The sequence below is a fragment of the Haliotis cracherodii genome, unplaced genomic scaffold, assembly GCF_022045235.1.
Source record: "Haliotis cracherodii isolate W230 unplaced genomic scaffold, xgHalCrac1.p SCAF_1, whole genome shotgun sequence".
Classification (NCBI taxonomy): domain Eukaryota; kingdom Metazoa; phylum Mollusca; class Gastropoda; order Lepetellida; family Haliotidae; genus Haliotis; species Haliotis cracherodii.
The window spans coordinates 60,968,238-60,989,098 of record NW_027266264.1 but is presented as its reverse complement, the minus strand read 5'-3'; the positions used below and the strand labels follow the sequence as shown (position 1 = coordinate 60,989,098).

At 40.8% G+C, this 20,861-nt stretch overlaps 2 protein-coding genes across 4 annotated transcripts in view; one reads left to right on the top strand and one right to left on the bottom strand.

Moving 5' to 3' along the window:
* Nucleotides 1-14,855, bottom strand: LOC139466717 (tetraspanin-8-like). 2 transcript variants are annotated; one of them, XM_071248365.1, is made up of 8 exons: nt 14,786-14,855; nt 7,734-7,804; nt 7,005-7,217; nt 5,832-5,906; nt 5,376-5,486; nt 2,562-2,756; nt 2,165-2,248; nt 1-1,707 (listed from the first exon to the last, which is right to left on the bottom strand). In XM_071248365.1, the coding sequence occupies exons 2-8, from the start codon at nt 7,797-7,799 to the stop codon at nt 1,648-1,650; spliced, it is 804 nt and encodes a 267-aa protein (XP_071104466.1). In that variant the 5' UTR covers nt 7,800-7,804; nt 14,786-14,855; the 3' UTR covers nt 1-1,647. The 2 variants fall into 2 exon arrangements, with proteins under 2 accessions (XP_071104466.1, XP_071104475.1); XM_071248374.1 differs by lacking the exon at nt 2,165-2,248.
* Nucleotides 14,856-17,883: 3,028 nt separating this feature from the next.
* The window catches only part of LOC139467909 (leukocyte surface antigen CD53-like), a 28,743-nt gene continuing 25,765 nt past the window's right edge, over nt 17,884-20,861 (top strand). The window contains exon 1 of one of the 2 annotated variants that reach the window (XM_071250730.1): nt 17,884-18,044. The gene's annotated coding sequence lies outside the window, so the exon portion shown is untranslated. Of the gene's footprint in view, nt 18,049-20,861 lie in introns of both variants that reach the window. The other variant, XM_071249901.1, reaches the window with a different exon arrangement.

The following is a 20,861-nucleotide window of genomic DNA, read 5'->3' as shown; positions in this document are numbered from 1 at the left end:
GCAATATACATACAGTTATGACTTAAACATACAGAAATGATATCTCCCAATAAGGCAACTGTACAAATATTGTTTATTCCTTTAACAACTATGTACATATAAGAGACACATCTTTTCTCAGTAACAACGTACGTGGGGAGACTGGCATACATAGCGTCTCACGTTGCCCGCTGGTTTCATGATCAATTGAAAGTTTAATGTTTCACACGTTGCCTGCGTGGTTTCATGATCAATTGAAAGTTTAATGTTTCACACGTTGCCTGCGTGGTTTCATGATCAATTGAAAGTTCAATGTTTCACACGTTGTCTGTGTGGTTTCATGATCAATTGAAAGTTCAATGTTTCACGCGTTACCTGCGTGGCTTCATGTTCAACTGAAAGTTTAATGTTTCACACGTTGCCTCTGTGTGGTTTCATGACCAATTGAAAGTTTAATGGCTCACACGTTGTCTGCGTGGTTTCATGGTCAATGTTTCACAAACAACTCTCCGAGTCAATAGTTCTTTTTATGAAAACGTCAATTGCTAAGGTATCTTAAGTAAATATATATATATAGAGAGAGTTTCTGTCACACTTAGTCGTGTCTGTAAAAGAGACCAGGACACACCTGAACTTTCTGTCATGCTTGAAGAGGGTGAAACAGTCGTAAAATCGCAGAACCCTCCCCACAGCTGCATATGCATGACAACTGTGTTACGGAGCAGGAGTCGGTCATTCAGAGTGATAAAAGGCTTTTCGGAGACTTAAGGTAGAACATTTTTATGTATGAATATTCGATAACTGGACGAACAGGCTTCTTCTATGTCCAGAAGTCAACATTTCATAATTCGGCCGTGGTTGTTTTCAATCTTCCTACTTGAGACTACATGGTCAAACAGATTATTCACTTTGACTTGGTCAGTCCATACAGCAACCAATTCACTCGATCCGCCCAGCAAACAATTCTATCCATCCATAAACCAGGTAGTTTTGTCTGTCCAGCAACAAGTTAACTCCGATCACAGGACGACAAGTTGCGTTGGTTCATCGTGCATCCACATATCTCTATCCATACAGTCAGCACAAATAGTGAGTGAGTTGGGTTTAACGCCGTTTTTAATAGTATTCCAGTTATATCACGGCGTGTCAGCTTAATGTGGGAGGAAAGCCCGAAGTAATGCAGATCCCAGATGTTGACCACTTCGGTGAAACCCACGAGCACGGGTATGGTGCTGACAAACCTAGAAACATAATCAGGGCGAACCCACAATCATGGGTTTCTGGCGTGCCCAAAGGATGCAACTCTGCACAGCGAATCGCGGCGCCTTAGACGACTGGGCCACCCGTGCCCCCTCAGCACAAATAGAATTTGGGTGGCTGTTTTTGTATGGAAACCGAAACATGTATAAAAGTTGAGTGTTTTCTTTCAATGAAGGAAGAACCGCGTATCTTTCAACACATTACTACACGTATTTGTAAACCTATACATCTGAAAAATATCTTCTGAAATAGTTTTTTGGTCGATAATTATTATATAATTAAGCAGACTGATCCAAACGGGAAACCGTCCATAGCGATGAGCCGGTGTTTTAACTAATCACACAATACGTTGAAGGCAAATATATTTTGTTGATATCAACAGGAACTAGATGAGTACGCATGTATCCCTCAGACCTTGTCATCCCGTATTGTCCGGATCAGGCAGCACGCGAATACGATCCCCAGGATCTGCAATGTGAAAATAGCATTTCAGTTCTTGACTGGAAACAGATATCACAATTTTGAATTTTCAAAAGGCTACATGCGATGGTCTATGAGTTCTATGAAATTAAATAATTATATTTCCGGTGTTTACTACACTTTTTACGGACCTTTAACGTGCTGTGTTGACCTCTAATTAACCAATTAAAGAACGACCGTCGTGTATATTTATATCCCTTTGTTGTACACTGTTTATTTTATTTGTATGTATAACACTTTGTTGTATATGGGCTAGAGGCCTTTTGTACAACAAACATCCTTTGACTTTGATACACCAAGAGCAAAGTCGTACTGACCTCTTACACAGAATGGACGAAGTTGTACTGACCTCTAACACAGAAGGAACAAACCTGTACTGACTTCTAAGACAATAAGAATAGAGCTCTACTAACCTCTGTCCCAATAAGAATAGGGCTGTACTAACCTCTAAAGCCACAATTATAAAAGCGATGATAATGATGTACATGGCTTGCGTCAGTAAGTGATCTCGAATTGTGTCGTAACAAGGCTGAAATGGAACAAAGCGAAGATGATCAGTTGCAGAGAAGTGAGGAGAATGTTTTGTTAACAACAGTCACCGAGCTACATTCAGTACTTGTGAGGACGTTCTTGTTATCATAATAGACGAGAAAATACATTGCGTTTCTGTATATTGATAACGTCAAGACCCTGAACACGAACTGCATTGTTTATAGTGATGAGCATGGACCAAGCATTTTCTGGGACTATATATTTTTGTCGGCCCTCTTATGCAACATTGGGTTCAGCGTATTTGAGTATGATATCGACCGGGAATGTTGCCCCGTCCCAGGAGAGCCTACCCTTGCAATATTAGAGTTGTTATAGGTGGGCTCGGTGGTGCAGGTGAGTTCGTTCACGATGAACACGTTGATACTGTAGAACTTCTGCTTGTCCAGCTTGCAGCAGGCAATGGGGATGATTCTCGAGACGCGCTCGGTCCACTTCTCAGCCATGGTTTTAAAGTCGCTGTAGTTGCTTATTCCACAACAGTCAAACTGAATAAAAGACAAGAATATTGACATGTGCTCATTGCAACTGAACTTAGTAATAAGGTGGTCTCATAACTGCTTTTTGTTTGCTTTTTTACACAGCATCAGTAGTCCAGCTGTATGACGGCAGGTGTAAATAAACGAGTCTGGCCTTACAGAGAAGTGGCAGATTATCATCACTCTCGTCCCACGTTGATGGGATCCCATGATACGCTGACCGCCCGATCCACTGCAGCTGTATACGCCTCTGTATACGACGGCTATACGTATGTGTCTTAACAACGTCCATATATACTAGAGCGTCCGCCCGGAGAACGCAATGTCGGGGGTTCAATCCCCGGTCGCGTCATACCAAAAAAAATCTCGAAACGATGGTACTTGTTGTTACCCTGATTGGCGCTCGGCATTCAGGGGCTTAAACGAGGACTGGTCGGCTCGAGTCAGCACAGTGTCTGAACGTGGTTTTCATGTTAAACTGCGGCATGGTAGCTACTAAAAATGAAAAGTGGATTAACTTGTTCCTGTATTGGACTAGTCCAATCTGGGTAGGTTTATTAGAACTTCTACTAATTAGGATTGCTGACCGGTTTAAAGGGTTTCAAGAAACGTAGTTAACTATAGGGTCTCTCAGAAAAGGAATTACAGACGTTGTACACTTGTATCTGATGAGTTATAAGACTGAAAATATAAAGTATTTGAGATTAAACAGTAGATTTTTAGTGTTGATATGACCCTTCTGATGTTTGTCTATTTGAATTGAAAGTGTTGTAATTGACTTTATATGTGTATATATGTCATAATTGTAGTGCTGATATTGGTTGAATTTTTCTACATATGACTCATGTCATTTCAGTTGCTGTAAATAAACATTGGACTATTTGTGGTGTTCTTTCTTACAGAAGACCGTGGTCTAGTGGTAGAGCGTCCGCCCGGAGAGCGGAAGGTCCGGGGTTCGATCCCCGACCACGTCATACCAAAAGACGTTGAAAGATGGTACTTGTTATTACACTGCCTGACGCTCGGCATTAAGGGGCTAAAACAAGGACTGGTCGGCTCGGAGTCAGTATACTGTGTCTGAGTGGGGTATTCAAGTTAAACTGCGGCATGGTATCTCAGTGACTCAGCACTATAAATCGGCATCAGTCCGGACTAGCACAAGCAGCCACACACACACACACGTGTGCATGCACGTCGCTATATAAGTGCAATAATCTTGGAAGTGACGTTGAATCCCATTTCACCTCACCTCACCTCACCTCAACTCTTTCTTACAGATGGGAGGACACATTTCACCTCACATCACCTTATACTATCTGCTATGTAAAAGTAACATAAATAATCTTCTTCATCCATTATCATCGTCTGTTACATTTAACTGCGGTTGGAATCCCATTTACAGAATACAATGTAAGTACGGATAGCCTTCAGACAATTAAATTTACATAGAATAGGCATATGTCGTTCCGCATCAACTTTGAATGAAACGGATGACAGAAAAAATACTGAACAAAATAAGTTAGGGATCATGACTATTTTGCAGTGAAGATTTGGCACACAGTTTCATATTTCATATAAAGAAATATTTCATGGTCCCTAAATTGCTAAATTACATTCATTATAAGCGGCGTACACAATCAGCTGTGTACGTTGCAGGATATGAAAAATACAAGTTATGGACTGAGGGATATCCTAACTTTAGTCCTGACCTAAGAGGTTTGTAGATATCGAAAAAATCACACGATCGGAACCGAGTGAATATCAAGTTGACGGATCTTCTCCTATACATATCAGTTACGTCCCTTTGAATGTCCAAACTCCACACATGGCTGGTAAACCAAGTAGTGTGAGGACTCCACATTCTGCATACTAAAGAAAGTGAACGGGGTTTCCACTTTAATTAAATTTCACCAGCTCAGGAATGAATGCAATTAAATCTCCTCAAGTCGATTTTTATTACGTCGTTTAAGACGATGCAACTTTATTTTTCCAAGCAGACCTTTCTCGACGCTACAGTTTACTCTCGGCACTTCGCCTTTCTCGAACTATCCGAATACATTCGTTGGTTCACACGACTTTGAGTTATCGACGTTTGACGGTATCTGCCTGCAAGAGAGTTAGGCTGTTACGTTGACAAAGACGGTTCAGCAGAACTTACTGGATTTATACAAGCAACCACCGTTATGGTAGGAAGGTGTTCTACTCATGGTTGAAACTGCCCCAACTCATTTCATAGTGAATGCGCTTTGGTGTGGCCATAACGAGGGATCCTTAAGCGCAATGGTATTGGTGTAATATTGTTTCTGTGATTCTGACACCCAGTTATAATATGTGAACAGGATAATAAATGTGGTAATGCATCTCTTCAGTGAAATAAAATGGAACTGTCTCCCGTCTTCACCGTAAGATTCGGACGAAAGCCATTGTATTTCACTGCATACATGAAAAGCCACGTTAATGTAAAACCCTGGTTATCATTATCTGAGAAGACTATTTCGGGCCCACGTATGTCATCGCGTTTAGGACCACTTTCCGTACTACACGCATTGACTGTCACATTAATTGTTTTAACCTGGGTATTAAGTTGGTTGGATAATTGTCGGCCATTTTTCAATTTTGTGACCTTACCTCGATCATCGCGAAATCAAGCGCCTTCCCAAACTGTAACTTGGTATCCCCCCGGCCGTCGTACTGAGTTTTGACCTGCTCCAATAGCCATCCCTCCAATTCCTTATCCGCCTGCAACACAAGCTACCTACAATCAATGCATGAAATATCGCAGACATCGTGTGTAAACCGTTCATTCATCGGACTCTCATGATCAGCCTGAAAGCCAGCCTCAAACAACATGTAATCTCCTTTCTATAAGCCTACTGGGAAGTAATGGCTTAGTCTTCTGAAGTGACACAATGTGATGTGAAGAGTAGCGACCCATAGACCTATCAGGATGCTATGATGGGTGGTTCCAATCCCAGGATCTTTTTCAGCACCATATCCGTGTTTAAAATGGTGTTATTAAGTCCCACTCACTCAGTCAACCCCCCAAACCCTCCAACAGACAAAACGCGAAATGAGACCATGTACCTGTGTTCTGAAGTAAGCGGCCAGAGCTCCCGCTGCAATTTGCACAATCAAGGTGAGAGACAGCAGACCGATATACTGAAAGACAACAGACAGTGTTAAAACTACACAATATTAAAACGAAAACATGATATTCTAAAGGTAACATAGACCATAAACGTTACGTAACGTCAAAACAAATTGTTCTTTATGTCTAAAAATATGAATATATATTATTTATGTCTTGATTTCTATAAAGGATAGTTATCGCTATTTGACTACTTTGATGCTTTGAAATATCTTGATTCAATAACAAAAGGATCTTGAAATCTTATATATTAAAAGAAATCTCAATGACATCATTATTTCTTTTTCAGATTTGAAATTTGGATAGAGAATCTCACCCTTGTGTCTTGTGATATCAAATATATCAACATGAGTTGATAAAAATGGAAAACCTCCGAGACTTGCCGAATTTTTTCCACTTTTATCAAAGAGTGTTGATATATTTGATATCAAAAGTCACAAGAGTGAGATTCTATTTATCATCATACATCATTCTTCCAATGTTTTCAGCTTGTAGCCGTGTCTTAAGTGTAAAAAAGTACTGCTAACAGCTTCAGTAGCAGAGCCATTAGTGATGTCATTTGACTGTTACGTCATGGTAACCAATGACCTCACAATGTTCTGCAAAACGTGATGTAATTAAATTGCAGTGACATCTACAATGTAGATATCGATTGATCTCGCCCAAGCGATACCTCCTGTGGGAGCAAGTTTAGGATGATAAATTACACTGTCCACTGACTATTGCATAGATATACATAGTTCTGTGGGGTGGCCTATTGGTTCTCATTTTCGCTTCTCGTGCCCCAAGAACTGAATATGTCACTGAGCAATTTATATCGACTATAATAAATGTTATATTTGAAGTACGTGATCTAGACTACCAGTTGTCGGACTTTCATTTTGTAGAAGCTTGGTGGCTGAGTGGGTTAGATCGCTGACTTTGTGTGCTGGCGATTAGGTGCCTCACTCTGGCAAGTGTGGGTTCGAATCCAGGACGGGACTCAACCCAAAAAAATACGAGAATCTATACTTTACTAAGAAAGTGTTATCCCAAATATAACATTTATTACATTTGACCACTTTCTAAATGGCATTGTTTATTCATTGTATCGACTAGTGCGGACTTACCACTCCAAGAAGGCACTTGCTCTCCCTGCACGCCCCACAGCAACCAAAGATGGCGAACAGAACTATGATGCTGCTCCCGACTATTATAGCATAAGCTCCACTCGTCATCACCCCTTGTGTTGTTCCGCTGGAGTCTGTGTTTGCAAGATTGTTCAGCAACGGTTTGTCAACAAGGGTCAGAATACCAAGCACAGCGCCTGCCATACCAGCCACCTGCAACCATGCGCAGTTCCTGTTGAGAGACTTCCAACATCATAGCCCATGGGGGACACCTGATCTGTTCTTTTAATTGACACACCGACCATAATGAGACTGAATTCAATTTCACACGTCCAGGTAAAGTAACATTTGACATATTTTCTCATTAACGAACACAGTAGATACTTCACTCATCATCCAAACATCATGGAATTCTGGTCCCTCTTCTTAATCCAAAAAGTTATTATACTTAAAAATCTTACTAAATTTGTGCAATTGTATTTTTAAACAATTTAAGTAATCTAGGTAACTTCAATGTCTCTGTATTTCTGTAACCAGTCTACCCAATGTCTACTCCTCCGCAATCGTGTGTGAAAATTTCAGGGAATACATGTACAGTTATTCCCTGATTATACATATTTCCTGTAACATATAAACTTGAATTATACGTATTGTAACACTCGTATGCTTCCGGCAAGAGTGTAAAGTGTAAAGAAAGTTATGTTCTGTTATGAAATGTTATATACTCACCAGAAACAGAAAGTTGAAGAAAATGAGCGTGTTCTTGGCACATGTTGGCCACGTCCCCTTCACCATTGTGTCTGTGGAAAGACAAACACAATCAGCAAAATAAACAAGGAATATATACAGTGACATCCCGTAAATCCAGATGGTACCGTTTCTAGTTAGCTGCGGTAACGGTATCACCTCCGCCGTTCATCGTTTCTTATCAGCTAGGTCGATCGGGTAGCCTAGTGGTTAAAGCGTTCGCTCGTCACGCCGAAGACACGGATTCAAATCCCGACATGGGTACAATGTGTGAAGCCCATTTCTGGTGTCCCCCGCGGTGATATTGCTGGAATATTGCTAAAAGCGGCGTAAAACCAAATTCACTCACCCACTTCTTATCAGCTATTCTCTAAGTCACTGCTGATGGCTACGGATAGACCCATTAGAAAAGGGGGCTGGTGTGCGCTTAGTATTACAGCTCAACATATCCGTTTGGACACAAATCATAAACAATAATGCCTATATACCAATCTCTTCTGTAATTGCTAACCTCCAAATGCAGGTACTTAAAGACAGGCATCGAGAGTACATTTTGAACAACGATATCGATCGGAAACAAAATCCAGGGGTACATGTTTAGGAAAAAAAGATGTCCCAAAAAAACAGCATCACGTTTGTGTTTCAATCTGACCCATAATCACTATTTAAAGTCCACTTTTATGATGTTTTACATGAACAATAAACTTAATCTTTACCAGAGATATGGAACTTAATTTTAGCACATCAACTGTAAACATTATCAGTGAACGTTGACCAAATAGATTTCTGTGTAAATTTCATATTTATTGATTCGAATAGGAGGACGTACAGGCAAAGACGAAGGGTCACAATTGATCATTGATGTCTTGTCAACGGTATCCCGTCTTACATGGACACAGTCTATATGCTCCGCCCCAGTCGTGACGTTGTAACAAGTTATAAAGGCCGCCTTTGACAACGGTTCACACAGCCAGGAGAGGGGACACAAGATACTCCTGTGTTGTGAAATCAAATACTAGGAGTGAGTGAGTGAGTGAATTTAACGTCGCTTTGAACAGTATTCCAGTTACATGTATATCACGGCTTAATGTGAGAGGAAAGCCCGCACTGATGCACATCTCAGTTGTTTACCAGTTGGAAGAAACCCACGAGCGCGGCTATGGTGCTGACAACCAATACACATAATCGTGGCAAACGGCGATTGGAACCCACAATTATACGTTTCGAATCATAGGTGATTCATAGGCGAATTACGGCGCCTTGGATGACGGGGCCACCTGTGTCCCTTAATATACAAGGAGTAAGCAGTGAATATATTTATAGTACCATTTATAACCACTTGGGTGAAACGTTATTGAACTTAAGCAGGGTAGCATCACATTGCCACATATACCCATGTGGCAATAAATGGATACAACAACACATCATAAATTATATTAGTATAGATACCAGTTCTATTATCACCTGTATTCAGAACGACAAGCGTTGAGGATTTTAAAATGGTAAAACATATTTTTAAATACAATCGTATATAATGTGTAGGCATAAAAGGAATAACATGTGTTTTTCTACAGCTTAAAGTTCAAATTCAAATTCACCATACAATATCTGCATGAATGTAATTATAATGGCAACGTAAGGTGTACGTGAAAGTATGCACATTTGAACGAAGGGCGTGGTTTTGTGAACAATGAAATAGAGGGGTTGGTGTTTTCGTTGTCAATGGCTTAACGACGTCGTATTCTTCATCCATTATGAGTTAAGTGTGTATTCCCTTTTGGTGACATATTGACGACTTGACGGCACGCCTTTTCTCAAAACACAACAAAGGTGTTATTGCTTCACGATGAAGTCATCTCACCATGAAGTATGACGTTTGTCACGTCGCAAACCACGATCAATTGGTGGGTTCTCTTTCTATGTGAATTTTTTTTCAAGAAATTAAATTTGGCATGGAATGTGAAAGATATTAATAGAGAGGATTGAAACAAGCTACTACGAGGAACGTCTTCATACATGTTATAACACCGTACCCATCAGTGCGGACATTTGTTAATCCGGACTATTGTATTGTACACAGTGGCCTACATATTAACAGGGTGACACTGTGTAACTAAAAACTTTGTGAATATAGCTCCAGTTACACCTGTCACTTCTTGCACAGATGAACGTCAATGACATTAATGTACCTCTACTGTAAAAACAGCCATACTGCTACTCTACGACTAGGAGGATGTCTTCTTTCTTACAGAAATGCTTCATGTCAGGCGGATGATTCGATCTCACCTCCAACTGAGATAGAGTCACTTTTTTTAGCAAATCATTTTTTTTTATATTGAGGGAGAGTAAGATTTTACTCCGCTGTTAGCATTATTCTAGCAGTATTACGGTTAAGGACCCTAAGAATTGGCCGCACCAGTGTGGGGAATCGAACCCGGGACTTCAGCGTGACGAACCAACGTTCTTACCTCGAAACTATCCACCACAGTTGATTGACGTCCACTCCGTTTACATATCATAGGTAATAATCTGCTGTGGTGAGATACTTGACTGTAACGTGAATCATGAAGGACGTTCGGTGGAGAAGCGTTATAAGACTGAAGTCTATTTGATTTGAAACGATGTGGTGCAACAACATCAGTACTTAATGACACATGCGTACACGATGCCTCTGTTACTAGAATGTCAAGACCATGCCCCAGCCCGGGCTTGGTTAAAACAAGAATTGCAGTTAGATACATTTACATAATTCTAGGTAAATTGAACATAAAAAAATATTTAAAATTAAAATGGAGCCCAGAACAATGCTTAATTTCAGGTCTGAATTTGTTTTAATTCAGGCGATCTACACTTGCCAAATTTAAAATCGGTAGTAGAGGGGTGATACAGGTAATGACCGTAGTAGCAGCAGCAGCCGTGGTAGTAGTAGTAGTAGTAGTAGTAGGAGTGACAGTAGTAGTAGTGGTAGTGGTGGAGATAGTAGTGGTAGTGATTTTAATAGCAGTTGTAGTGATATTAGTAACGGTAGTAGACAAGGGCGAAACTACTAAAAAGAATAATTGTCTTACACCTAAAAAGGCGAATTTTGTTTTATAAGTTAACCTCAATTTACCATCTATGCAGTAAATTTTTAATTTAAACTCTACATGGTCCAATGTGATATTTATTGTCTAACTTGAAAAACCGGAATCGTAACGCACTTTAGGATTTTGTGGGAGATGGTTTGCTTACACTTAAAATCAAGCTAGTTGCGCCAAAGGTAGAAGTAGTATTAATACTGGTGGTAGTATTGGTAGTGTCTTCATTGTTTAACGCCGCACTAAGCAATACTTCAGCTATATGACGGAGGTCTGTAAATAATCAAACAAGTGAGTGACATTGATCTACGCAACTGGTACATAAACAAGTCAGCGAGCCTGTCCATCCAATCCCGTTGGTTTCCTCTTACGATTGGTTGCTGAAGACCAGTTCTAACCCGGTCTCACAGGCATCTTTCATTACACTTACATTAATTCTTTTTTTTAAAAACTTTCCTTTAAGTCCCCTTATCCCCTAAAGCTCTACCCCTTTCATTTCTACTACCTCTACTCCAGACCTTAATCTCTCCTTTAGGTGAGTTCATAATGCCAGACAGGTAAATGCCGCGTGTTGTTTTAACTAATTGTAGGGGAACTGGGTTGTAGGGGAAATGGGATGTAGGGGTTTTGGGAGATAACCCTCTCCGGGTTTCGCAGAAAGGGAAATAGTGTAGTAGTACTAGTATTAGTACTACCACTGGTACGAGCACTACCAGTAGTAGTAGTAGTTGACTGCAGCGTATAAAAAAATACCTGTCTATTCTAATAGACATAGGTTACAACTAGTTTCTGCTCAGTTTTAAATCAATATTTTTGTTTTACAGTTTCAGTTACACAGTTTTGCTAGAGGAAAAAAATAATAAGAAGCGGACTCGAGCCCAAAATATCACAGCTTTAATTTGTGTCGCATGATAATTACTGAAATTAACGCGAGCTGGAATAAAATGCGAATGTGGTCATTGCTCGCATAATTAAACATCGCGTTTATATCAACAATAAGAAATTTGGGATAGCAGAAATACCAACTTAGACATACGCTAAAAACAAACAACGGTGTATTCCACATCACTGTTTATTGGGCAGCACTTGTAACAGGTATACAAACAATGTCATGCAAACATCCTGTGAATTGTCACTGCTTGGGTCAAGACAAGAGTTCTACACGCCTCACTGTGCCTTTGTTCTTTGCGAGGCCGACACGAGCCAGCGCGCATGTATTGTTTTAGCGAAAGTACTCTACTCAGCTGAAAAGCGGTGCTATTTGGTGTGTGATTGAATTAATGTAAGGTTGGATTAAAGTGAGGATTTTCTTGTGGACCTGGTAGAGGATGTTTTCTTTAGACATAAATCCACTGATGCTTGAGAGGAGCGGAGTGTCGCATTCATATTGAGTCGCATTTTTGGCTTGGGACCAGCGGTCGCATTCACGATTTACAGTATATGAAAAATTTCTGTTTTGTTTTCAGTAGGTGGGTGAATGAATATAGCTTAACGCCGCTTCAGTTCTATTGCAGATACGACAATACTGTTTCAGATATTTGTCTTTATTTAGAACGCATGAGCGAGTGTATGACTATTCCATTTAGCAGGACTACCTACACTTATGTTATTTTTTACTTGTTTGTCTAATAATTTTCAATAAATCTGCATGCTGAAAGTTAACACCCGATACAAACAAATACAGAAAGCTGATTTTTTACTTAAAGAGACACTTAGCTTCGCCATCAGTGAAGCAAATGTGATGCGTACGTATGTATAAAGGCTAGGTTTGTCAGCACCATACCCGTGATCGTGGGTTTCACCGAAGTGGTAAACGTCTGAGACCTGCATCACTTCGGGCTTTCCTCCCACATTAAGCTGACACGCCGTGATATAACTGGAATAATGTTAAAAGCGGCGTTAAACCAAACTCACTCACTCACTATAAAGGCTAGCGAGACGTGTCGGTCGTGATGTTCTGTGTCACAATACAAACGATAGCGGTAGTTTTCAGGTTGTCAGGCGATGATGTCGCCTCCTTGATCAGATGTTGAGGCTCTATTCAACTTGCCCTGAATCATATAGGGGTCTCACAAAAGCACAATGTCACGCTAACATTCGCTTGTGGGCCTTTGCATGGAGATAACAGTAGTCAGTTGGTGTTAACTGCACTGTGGGGTACTCCGGTCCCAGTGTGTTTATGGCCTTTGACCTATCAGTGACACACTTTCATTTTATTGTGCGTTATGATGTCTCCTTACTGAATACCTTCGGTTAGACAATTTACTGGAATTCCGATGTGTGTTGTGTTATGGTGTTTGTGTTGTGAGTGCTTGCTGTGTTGTATTGCTTAGCGCTATATCAATGTTAGTTTTGATTTGTTGTTATGATGTTTGAAGACACATGCAATTATTGTACACAACGGACGTGATATATTTCGCCTCCATATACAATGCTAATTGTTATTTATGCATTGTAGAAGCCCATAGAAGAGCAAACAATTCGTTCATCGTATAAAGTATTCGGGGTAACTTCTATGTACTCAGTCGAGGCATAAACACCGTATTCATATATTCGTCCACAATTTTCAATATAACTACAGGTCTATTTAGGACAAACCGCGACATAAAATAAAATGAATACCCGCGCCCCATGAAAGCGACCTCTTGATGTTTACACTAAACTGCTCTGAGAGCGATTCAATATATATCAATAGTATTATCATAACAGAATATACGTTGACCCTATGAGTGGTGTTAGTCATGAAATCAGTGGATGGGAACTGATACATTCAGGCAGGTAAATAAGAAGCATTCCGTCCACACCCAGTTAACTGTTTGAGAGTTCAACAGGGTTGGTGGGTGCGGCCCTGTTTCTTCTATCGCATTATGCGTTGGTGGCCTTTAATAATTGTGAAAGATAAAAATACAATGACGTTATATAGACCAAATAACTAATCTAAATATGGGCTACAGACACACGTCTGAGTGAACGCTTCTAAAGTACATTTGGCAGTTGTCAAGACAATTCAGAGATACGTGATCCGTGGGTGTGGTGATTTCAATTATGCATAACACTATATGCACGTTAAAACTATCCTTGTAAATATAATATAGTTACATTAAAATTATTTTACAGTGAACCAGTCAAACATTATATTATGTTACAACAACGCCAGTCATGATTGTAAGTTTTGCAAAACATAAGGGATAAGGGACAGACCATTTATAACAGAGGGTGATGGGGGTGGGGGGGTGGGTGTGTGTGTGCGGTGGGGGGGGGGGGGGGGGGGGTGGGGGGTGGGGTGGGGGGGATGGGGTGGGGTGGATGGGTGATAATGGTATCAGGAGTCTAAAGGAGAAAACAGATTTCTCAAAATGGCATACCTAGATTTCAGGGTACGTTGGTGGCAGAATTTAGACGTGTATATGTATGTGTTCAGCTGGCGAAACACGTGGAATGTAATACCACTAACACATGAACTGTAATCCCATTAACACATGATGCCACAACCTTAACCTACAATATAAGCTACAATTTGCCCCCACATATAAAAGAAAGTAATTAATAATTAAAATGTCATAATTCAGCAGACAATACGATTGGGGCGAATTATTTAAGTACAACATTCCCTCATTATCACTTTTAGAAGAATTATCTAAGTACAGCATTCCCTCATCAGCGAATTTCCCTTCCTGGAACCAACGTTCATGGTTTATGCAACTAACTCTTGTGAATGTGACGTTCTTGCTTTGCGTCATTAGACATGAATACGAAATACCAATATGTTCACTATACATTCTGAACATTAACAAGCCAAGCTCATTCTATCAGAAACTAAACTCGTGGCCGTGGAAATACGTGATATGTTATAGTTTGTTTGTGAGAGACACACATGTATTAACGTTGTATAATAATACTTTCGGAATAACATATAACTGTGTCCGTAGAATGTATAAGATCAGTATTTCACCCTACCTGTGCGAGTATCCAATACTGCCTCCTTTGGGTTTGCTCAGTGAACGCAACAGAAACATGGCGGAGTCTCATTTCAACGGGTGAACCAGTCCCCTAACAAAGGTACGCAGGGGTGCATTCGATTTGGCGACACGGGATGACAGGTGTCAACTTCCCCACCAGTATAACTGTTGAAGGAGGGGTATCATTGCTACTTCACTTTCCATATATAGTTTGAAGGTAAGGGGGCATACTAAATACTTCACAACCTGTATATAGGATGAAGGAAGGGGGCATGCTGAATACTTCACTACCTGTATATAGGATGAAGGAAGGGGATATGCTGAATACTTCACAACCTGTATATAGGATGAAGGAAGGGGGCATGCTGAATACTTCACTACCTGTATGTAGGATGAAGGAATGGGGCATGCTGAATACTTCACTACCTGTATATAGGATGAAGGAAGGGACATGCTGAATTCTTCACCACCCGTATAAAGTATGAAGGAAGGGACATGCTGAATACTTCACTACCTGTATGTGTATCGATCACCAATATCTGTATTCATGACGAGAATAATTACGTTTGCCACAATACTTAATGAATATGAGGCTATCTACGGGCCTATTTATAATAATCATTTTCCATGACGCCCTCTTTCCATGATGATGATGATGATGATGATGATGATCATCATCATCATCACAGAGGTCCGCATATTTGCTATATTTATCTGAATCCTTTCAGTCACATTGCCATCAAATGTACAGAAAAGTCAAATATATACATTGCTGTTATTATGTTACATCTGTATCATTAAGTAGCAGAAGTATTAGTTGTAGCAGTTGTTATATTAGTATCCCCCGCCGTGATATTGCTGGAATATTGCTAAAAGCGGCGTAAAACCACACTCACTCACTCACTCACTTTCTCACTCACTGTTATATTTGTACGGATTAAAGGCAAACTTGAGAAGCTAAATTAATGTCTGCGTAGAGTACATCAAGAGTTATGCCCCTTTATACCTGAAGTCAGTGCGAGGGTTTCTTTCAAAGAATAACCGAAAGAGAATGAAATTTCACTTTAAGATTTACACGTAAGTCGAAATGTAATCACAGTAACGAGAATGCAGCTATTTCATATTCGTAAATAGTAGATGGTAGGGTGTAGGGTGTAGGCTGTAGGGTGAAGGATGAAGGGTGAAGGGTAAAGGGTAAAGGGTAAAGGGTGAGTACGTGCCTGGGATTTTGCATGGAGACTTTGTCATTTTTCAGCTTCAGCTACAAAATGAGAAAATGAGATATTTTGTGAATTAAAACCATGAGCCCAAATATGTTCTGTTTAAAAAACACCTTGCAACGATGTAACTTTTGTGGCAGACGATTTCTTTTTTTTTTCTCAACAGTATGAAAGCATAATTATTTTTTAAGCGTTTTGGGAACACTTTATTTCTTTCGATAAACAACTTCTGCTGATTGCAGTGAGACAGTTACAGGTGCGTGTGATGATTCCGTTCTTGTGGTGGCAGTAAATCAGTACAGTGGCGGAAGAGTTGTGATGACTGTATTACACTTACATTCGCAAAATCATCCAAATCTGAATCAGAGCCGCTTCTTCCATTCAACATATGCGTAGTACACATCACAGTTATTCCCAATTCCGTGCGAGACTGAAATAATCCAAGAAATAGTGAAGATGTGTTCAATGATATCATTCCCCCGGTCAGTACAGTGTGACCACTGAATCGACACCGAGGAAAGGTATCACATCGCCATCTGTGTCTAACAACACACCAGCGATGTCTTCTTGTAGTGATGAAATACTGTTCTGCCCTATATTCCCATATACCTATACCATGTCGACTTCTGGGGGTGTGGGGGGCACGGGTGGCCCAGTCGTCTGAGGGGCCGCGATTCGCTGTGCAGAGTTGCCTCCCTTGGGCACGCCAGAAACCTATGATTGTGGGTTCGAATCCCGGTTCGCCCCGATTATGTTTCTAGGTTTGTCAGCACCATACCCGTGCTCGTGGGTTTCACCGAATTGGTAAACGTCTGAGACCTGCATCACTTCGGGCTTTCCTCCCACATCAAGCTGACACGCCGTGTATTAACTGGAATACTGTTAAAAGCGGCGTTTAACCCAACTCACTCACTCTGGGGGTGAATGTACGCTATGGGATATATAACTCTCATGTAAACCAATAGTGATTTGTCAAACAGTACCCAAATACACCTTTCCGCACACTTAGTAGACTTCATGTATTTACCAACTTCCTACCTTATGAAAACAATTATTCCACCTGATAATCCCCCGGTTTGAGATACCAGGTTTCCTATAGAAAAGAGAGAAATAATGACACATAGATTCAAACTGTGAAGCTGCATCATTCATCTATGTTTCAGTGAGGCCAATGACATCAAAGGTTTTCAGGTAGTTAGATGTATCAATGTCAGCCGTATTTGACGTTGATCCTGAAATATTCCAAAAAATATATATATTCAACAGCATTTGCCACCACAGTATCAAGTGTTGTTGGAGAAGAGATCTAGAGATGGTGGTGCGTCGTAAAATCTTTAAGGCCCTGCATGGCCGTACCGATGTATTACCCATCTCCATGTAGTCTTAGTATTTGGGGGTGCTCTATATATCGTACTGGCGGGATGGCTCTGACCTCTTGATTGGTCGTCTGGTTCACAGGAGTTCTACGTACTCTGTTGTCTGCGTGACATGTCCCGAGTCGCACGCCTTTCCTGTGCCCGTGGTGGGGTGTACTGGGTCTCAACCGCGACTATCAACAGTCATAGAGTTGTATCAAGAACTGTACAAAATGTCATATGGGACTATTTGAAACATGTCCAAGCTCAAGGACAGATGTTCCTTTTCAGTTCATAATACTATGTTACTTCTACAACTTCTGCGATGATATGGATATAGTGATAATGATGATGATGACGATGATGATGATGATAGTGTTGATGATAAAGAGGCAAAGGGGAAGATAATAATGCCATTGATAACAATACAACGCTCTTACAATAAACGCCTGAAGCGTTGCCTACTTCCCATCGTATTCTCCCAACCCTTAGAGGGCCTCATTATCACGAGTTACCTCCCCTGGTCACATTACCGTGACGGCAGCATCAGCAATCGAGGCGAAAGAGAAGCATCTTTGGTGCCAGGTCTCATTAACATTCGCTGTATCTGGGGCAGAAGCAACAGGACGCGGAAAACCTGTTAGATTCAGCGGCAGTTGCAGTTTTTGAGAAGCCGGACAAGGCAGGTCAGTTGCATTTACTGTATGTACTTAAGTCGGTGTACCTTTTCATATGTGTTTTGTGAGCTATATCCCAAGAAGAATTGAGAAAGATCATAACAGATATTGCTGAGTGTTAGTGCAAGTAAAAACATCGGAGGCTAGGGCGTTTATAGACACGGCTCTCTTTTCTCAACTCTCAACAACAAAGTATGTTGTCAAGGGTGTATGGGCGCCGGCGAAAATAGTTACTGTATTCGAAGATACAAACGTCCCGATTTCCATGGTAATCGTTTACTCAGCTGTGTGTCAAGGCCGCGGTCTATATAAGGCGCGGGGTGTATTTCGGACGGGCGATGGTATTTCATCACGGTCTCCATTCTTTATGAGCGTCTTCTTCCATCCGGGCACCGCGCTGTATAAATATGTATGATAGGAATGTATTACTTGTGTACGCGAAACTGGGGTATTGTTTAATTCAGTTGTCAGTCAGGAGGTTTGTTTGTCACTTTTCAATTTTCGTATCTACTTGAAATGTCTAGAATTCCCATGTTTCAACGCGTTATTAGTAGATTACAGCTGCCAAAGTTTTAGTACCATGTGTCAACGGAGAAATACTTTCAGCCTGAGGCTAAGTAAACTGTTCGTCTCGTCACCTCAGCGACTGACTGTGACTGATTGTGTGCTTAATACGGACGGTGGCATCATGTGGAACAGATGCGAGAAGGCGGTGTCCTCAAAGTGGTTACTGTAGACAGAGACCATAAATTGTGTGGTCTCTGCTGTAGATAAATATGTTTTACTGAATCTTTGTATAGATCTCTATAAGATCGAATGTAAACCTTTCTGAATCTGACAATGCTACACACCGGATGCTTTACAATATACAAGGACATTTCAAACTAAATGAAATCTTCAAACTATTTATCATAATTTGCAAGTTACGACACTCATTATTCAAAATGAAACTATAAATAGCAGTTTTGTTGATAGGTTATTATGTTTGACTGCACGGCTATAACTAAGCTGTTTTATGTGTATATTTACGCTATCCTGACAGATCATAAGATGCTGTTCATGGGGTCACTGACAGATTAAAGGATGCTACTCATGGGGTCACTGACAGATTAAAGGATGCTATTCATGGGGTCACTGACAGATTAAAGGATGCTATTCATGGGGTGTGTGTGACAGATTAAAGGATGCTACTCATGGGGTCACTGACAGATTAAAGGATGCTATTCATGGGGTGTGTGGCAGATTAAAGGATACCATCCATGGGGTCACTGACAGATTAAAGGATGCTATTCATGGGGGTGTGTGGCAGATTAAAGGATGCCATCTATGGGGTCACTGACAGATTAAAGGATGCTATTCATGAAGTGTGTGGCAGATTAAAGGATGCCATCCATGGGGTCACTGACAGATTAAAGGATGCTATTCATGGGGTGTGTGACAGATTTAAGGATGATATTCACAGGATCACTATCAGATCATAGGATGCTATTCATGGGGTCTCTGACAGATTAAAGGATGCTATTTATGGGGGTGGTGGCAGATTAAAGATGCTATTTATGAGGTCACTGACAGATTAAAGGATGCTATTCATGGGGTTTTCTGACAGATTAAAAGATGCTATTCGTGGGGTCACTGATAGATTAAAGGATGCTATTCATGGGGTCACTGACAGATTAAAGGATGCTATGCATGGGGTGTGTGACAGATTTAAGGATGATATTCACAGGATCACTATCAGATCATAGGATGCTATTCATGGGGTCACTAACAGATTAAAGGATGCTATTCATGGGGTGTGTGGCAGATTAAAGGATGCTATTCATGGGGTCACTGACAGATTAAAGGATGCTATTCATGGGGTCACTAACAGGTTATGGGATGCTCTTTTTCGGGGAACTGATAACATGAATCTCCCATCCCCCACCCCTTTGAGTGGCTAGTTTTACGCCGCTTTGAACAGAATTTCACGGTTTGTTAGCTTGATGCGGGGAAAAACTTCGAAGTAACGCGATTTACTCATTTCCATTAAATACAATATTGGTGAGAGAAATATTGCTAATTCTATCCCCATTGTGTGGTTAAATTGTTCATGACGATGTGCCCCCTGCATAATCCTCGTGTGGCATCCACACTCTTCTTCTACAAACTACGCATAACTCGACATATATTTGACGGTCTTCATGACTCGCGACAAAGAGGCTAGATTGTATGTTTCATGAAATGCAGACATTGCCAGTCTACAAAGCGCCATACTTCTTTTTCAACAATATCGATTTCTAACGACACAAGGATGTTATTGAAATAGAAAGTGGTCGAGTCAATCGATAGTGATTATTATTTCATAAGGGTACAATGGATTCACATGCGACGAAGGCTGCAGGAAAACAAAGTTCGCGCGACACGACTCATTGCACACCAGCAGCTAGCTTGGATGCATGCCATTGTTTATCCGAAGTGGAGCACCTGCATCGGCTGACAAAGACATCAATAATACAGTGCAATATTGACCGTCTCCTTGGTCCCGGGGACTGTGCGCCGATATTCTGCCCGGGGGCAAGCACCGGAATATGTGTGTGTGACTGTGTGTGGTGTGTGTGTGTGTTTGTAGTGGGTGTGGGGGAGGTGGGGTACAGGAGGATCTCGCAATGCAGGTAGCTGTTGAAACCTTGAGGACGGCGTTGGGGAAGTACAGATTCTTTGCTCTGATGAAGGCACTACTCAAACTAGATATAATTGTTAAATACTTTCTATGTTCACCCTTGATTTGTGAATTTTGATAATCCTACTTTTTAGTGATTTGAGGTGATGACATTCAATCGCTG

Bases quoted from the DNA above. Each gene is read 5' to 3' on its own strand.
- LOC139466717 (XM_071248365.1), bottom strand. From the start codon at position 7,799: ATGGTGAAGGGGACGTGGCCAACATGTGCCAAGAACACGCTCATTTTC. The intron at 2,757-5,375 runs GTAAGGTCACAA...TCTTTTATTCAG, and splicing joins TTGATTTCGCGATGATCGAG to TTTGACTGTTGTGGAATAAG. The intron at 1,708-2,164 runs GTTAGTACAGCC...TTCACATTGCAG, and splicing joins TTATAATTGTGGCTTTAGAG to ATCCTGGGGATCGTATTCGC.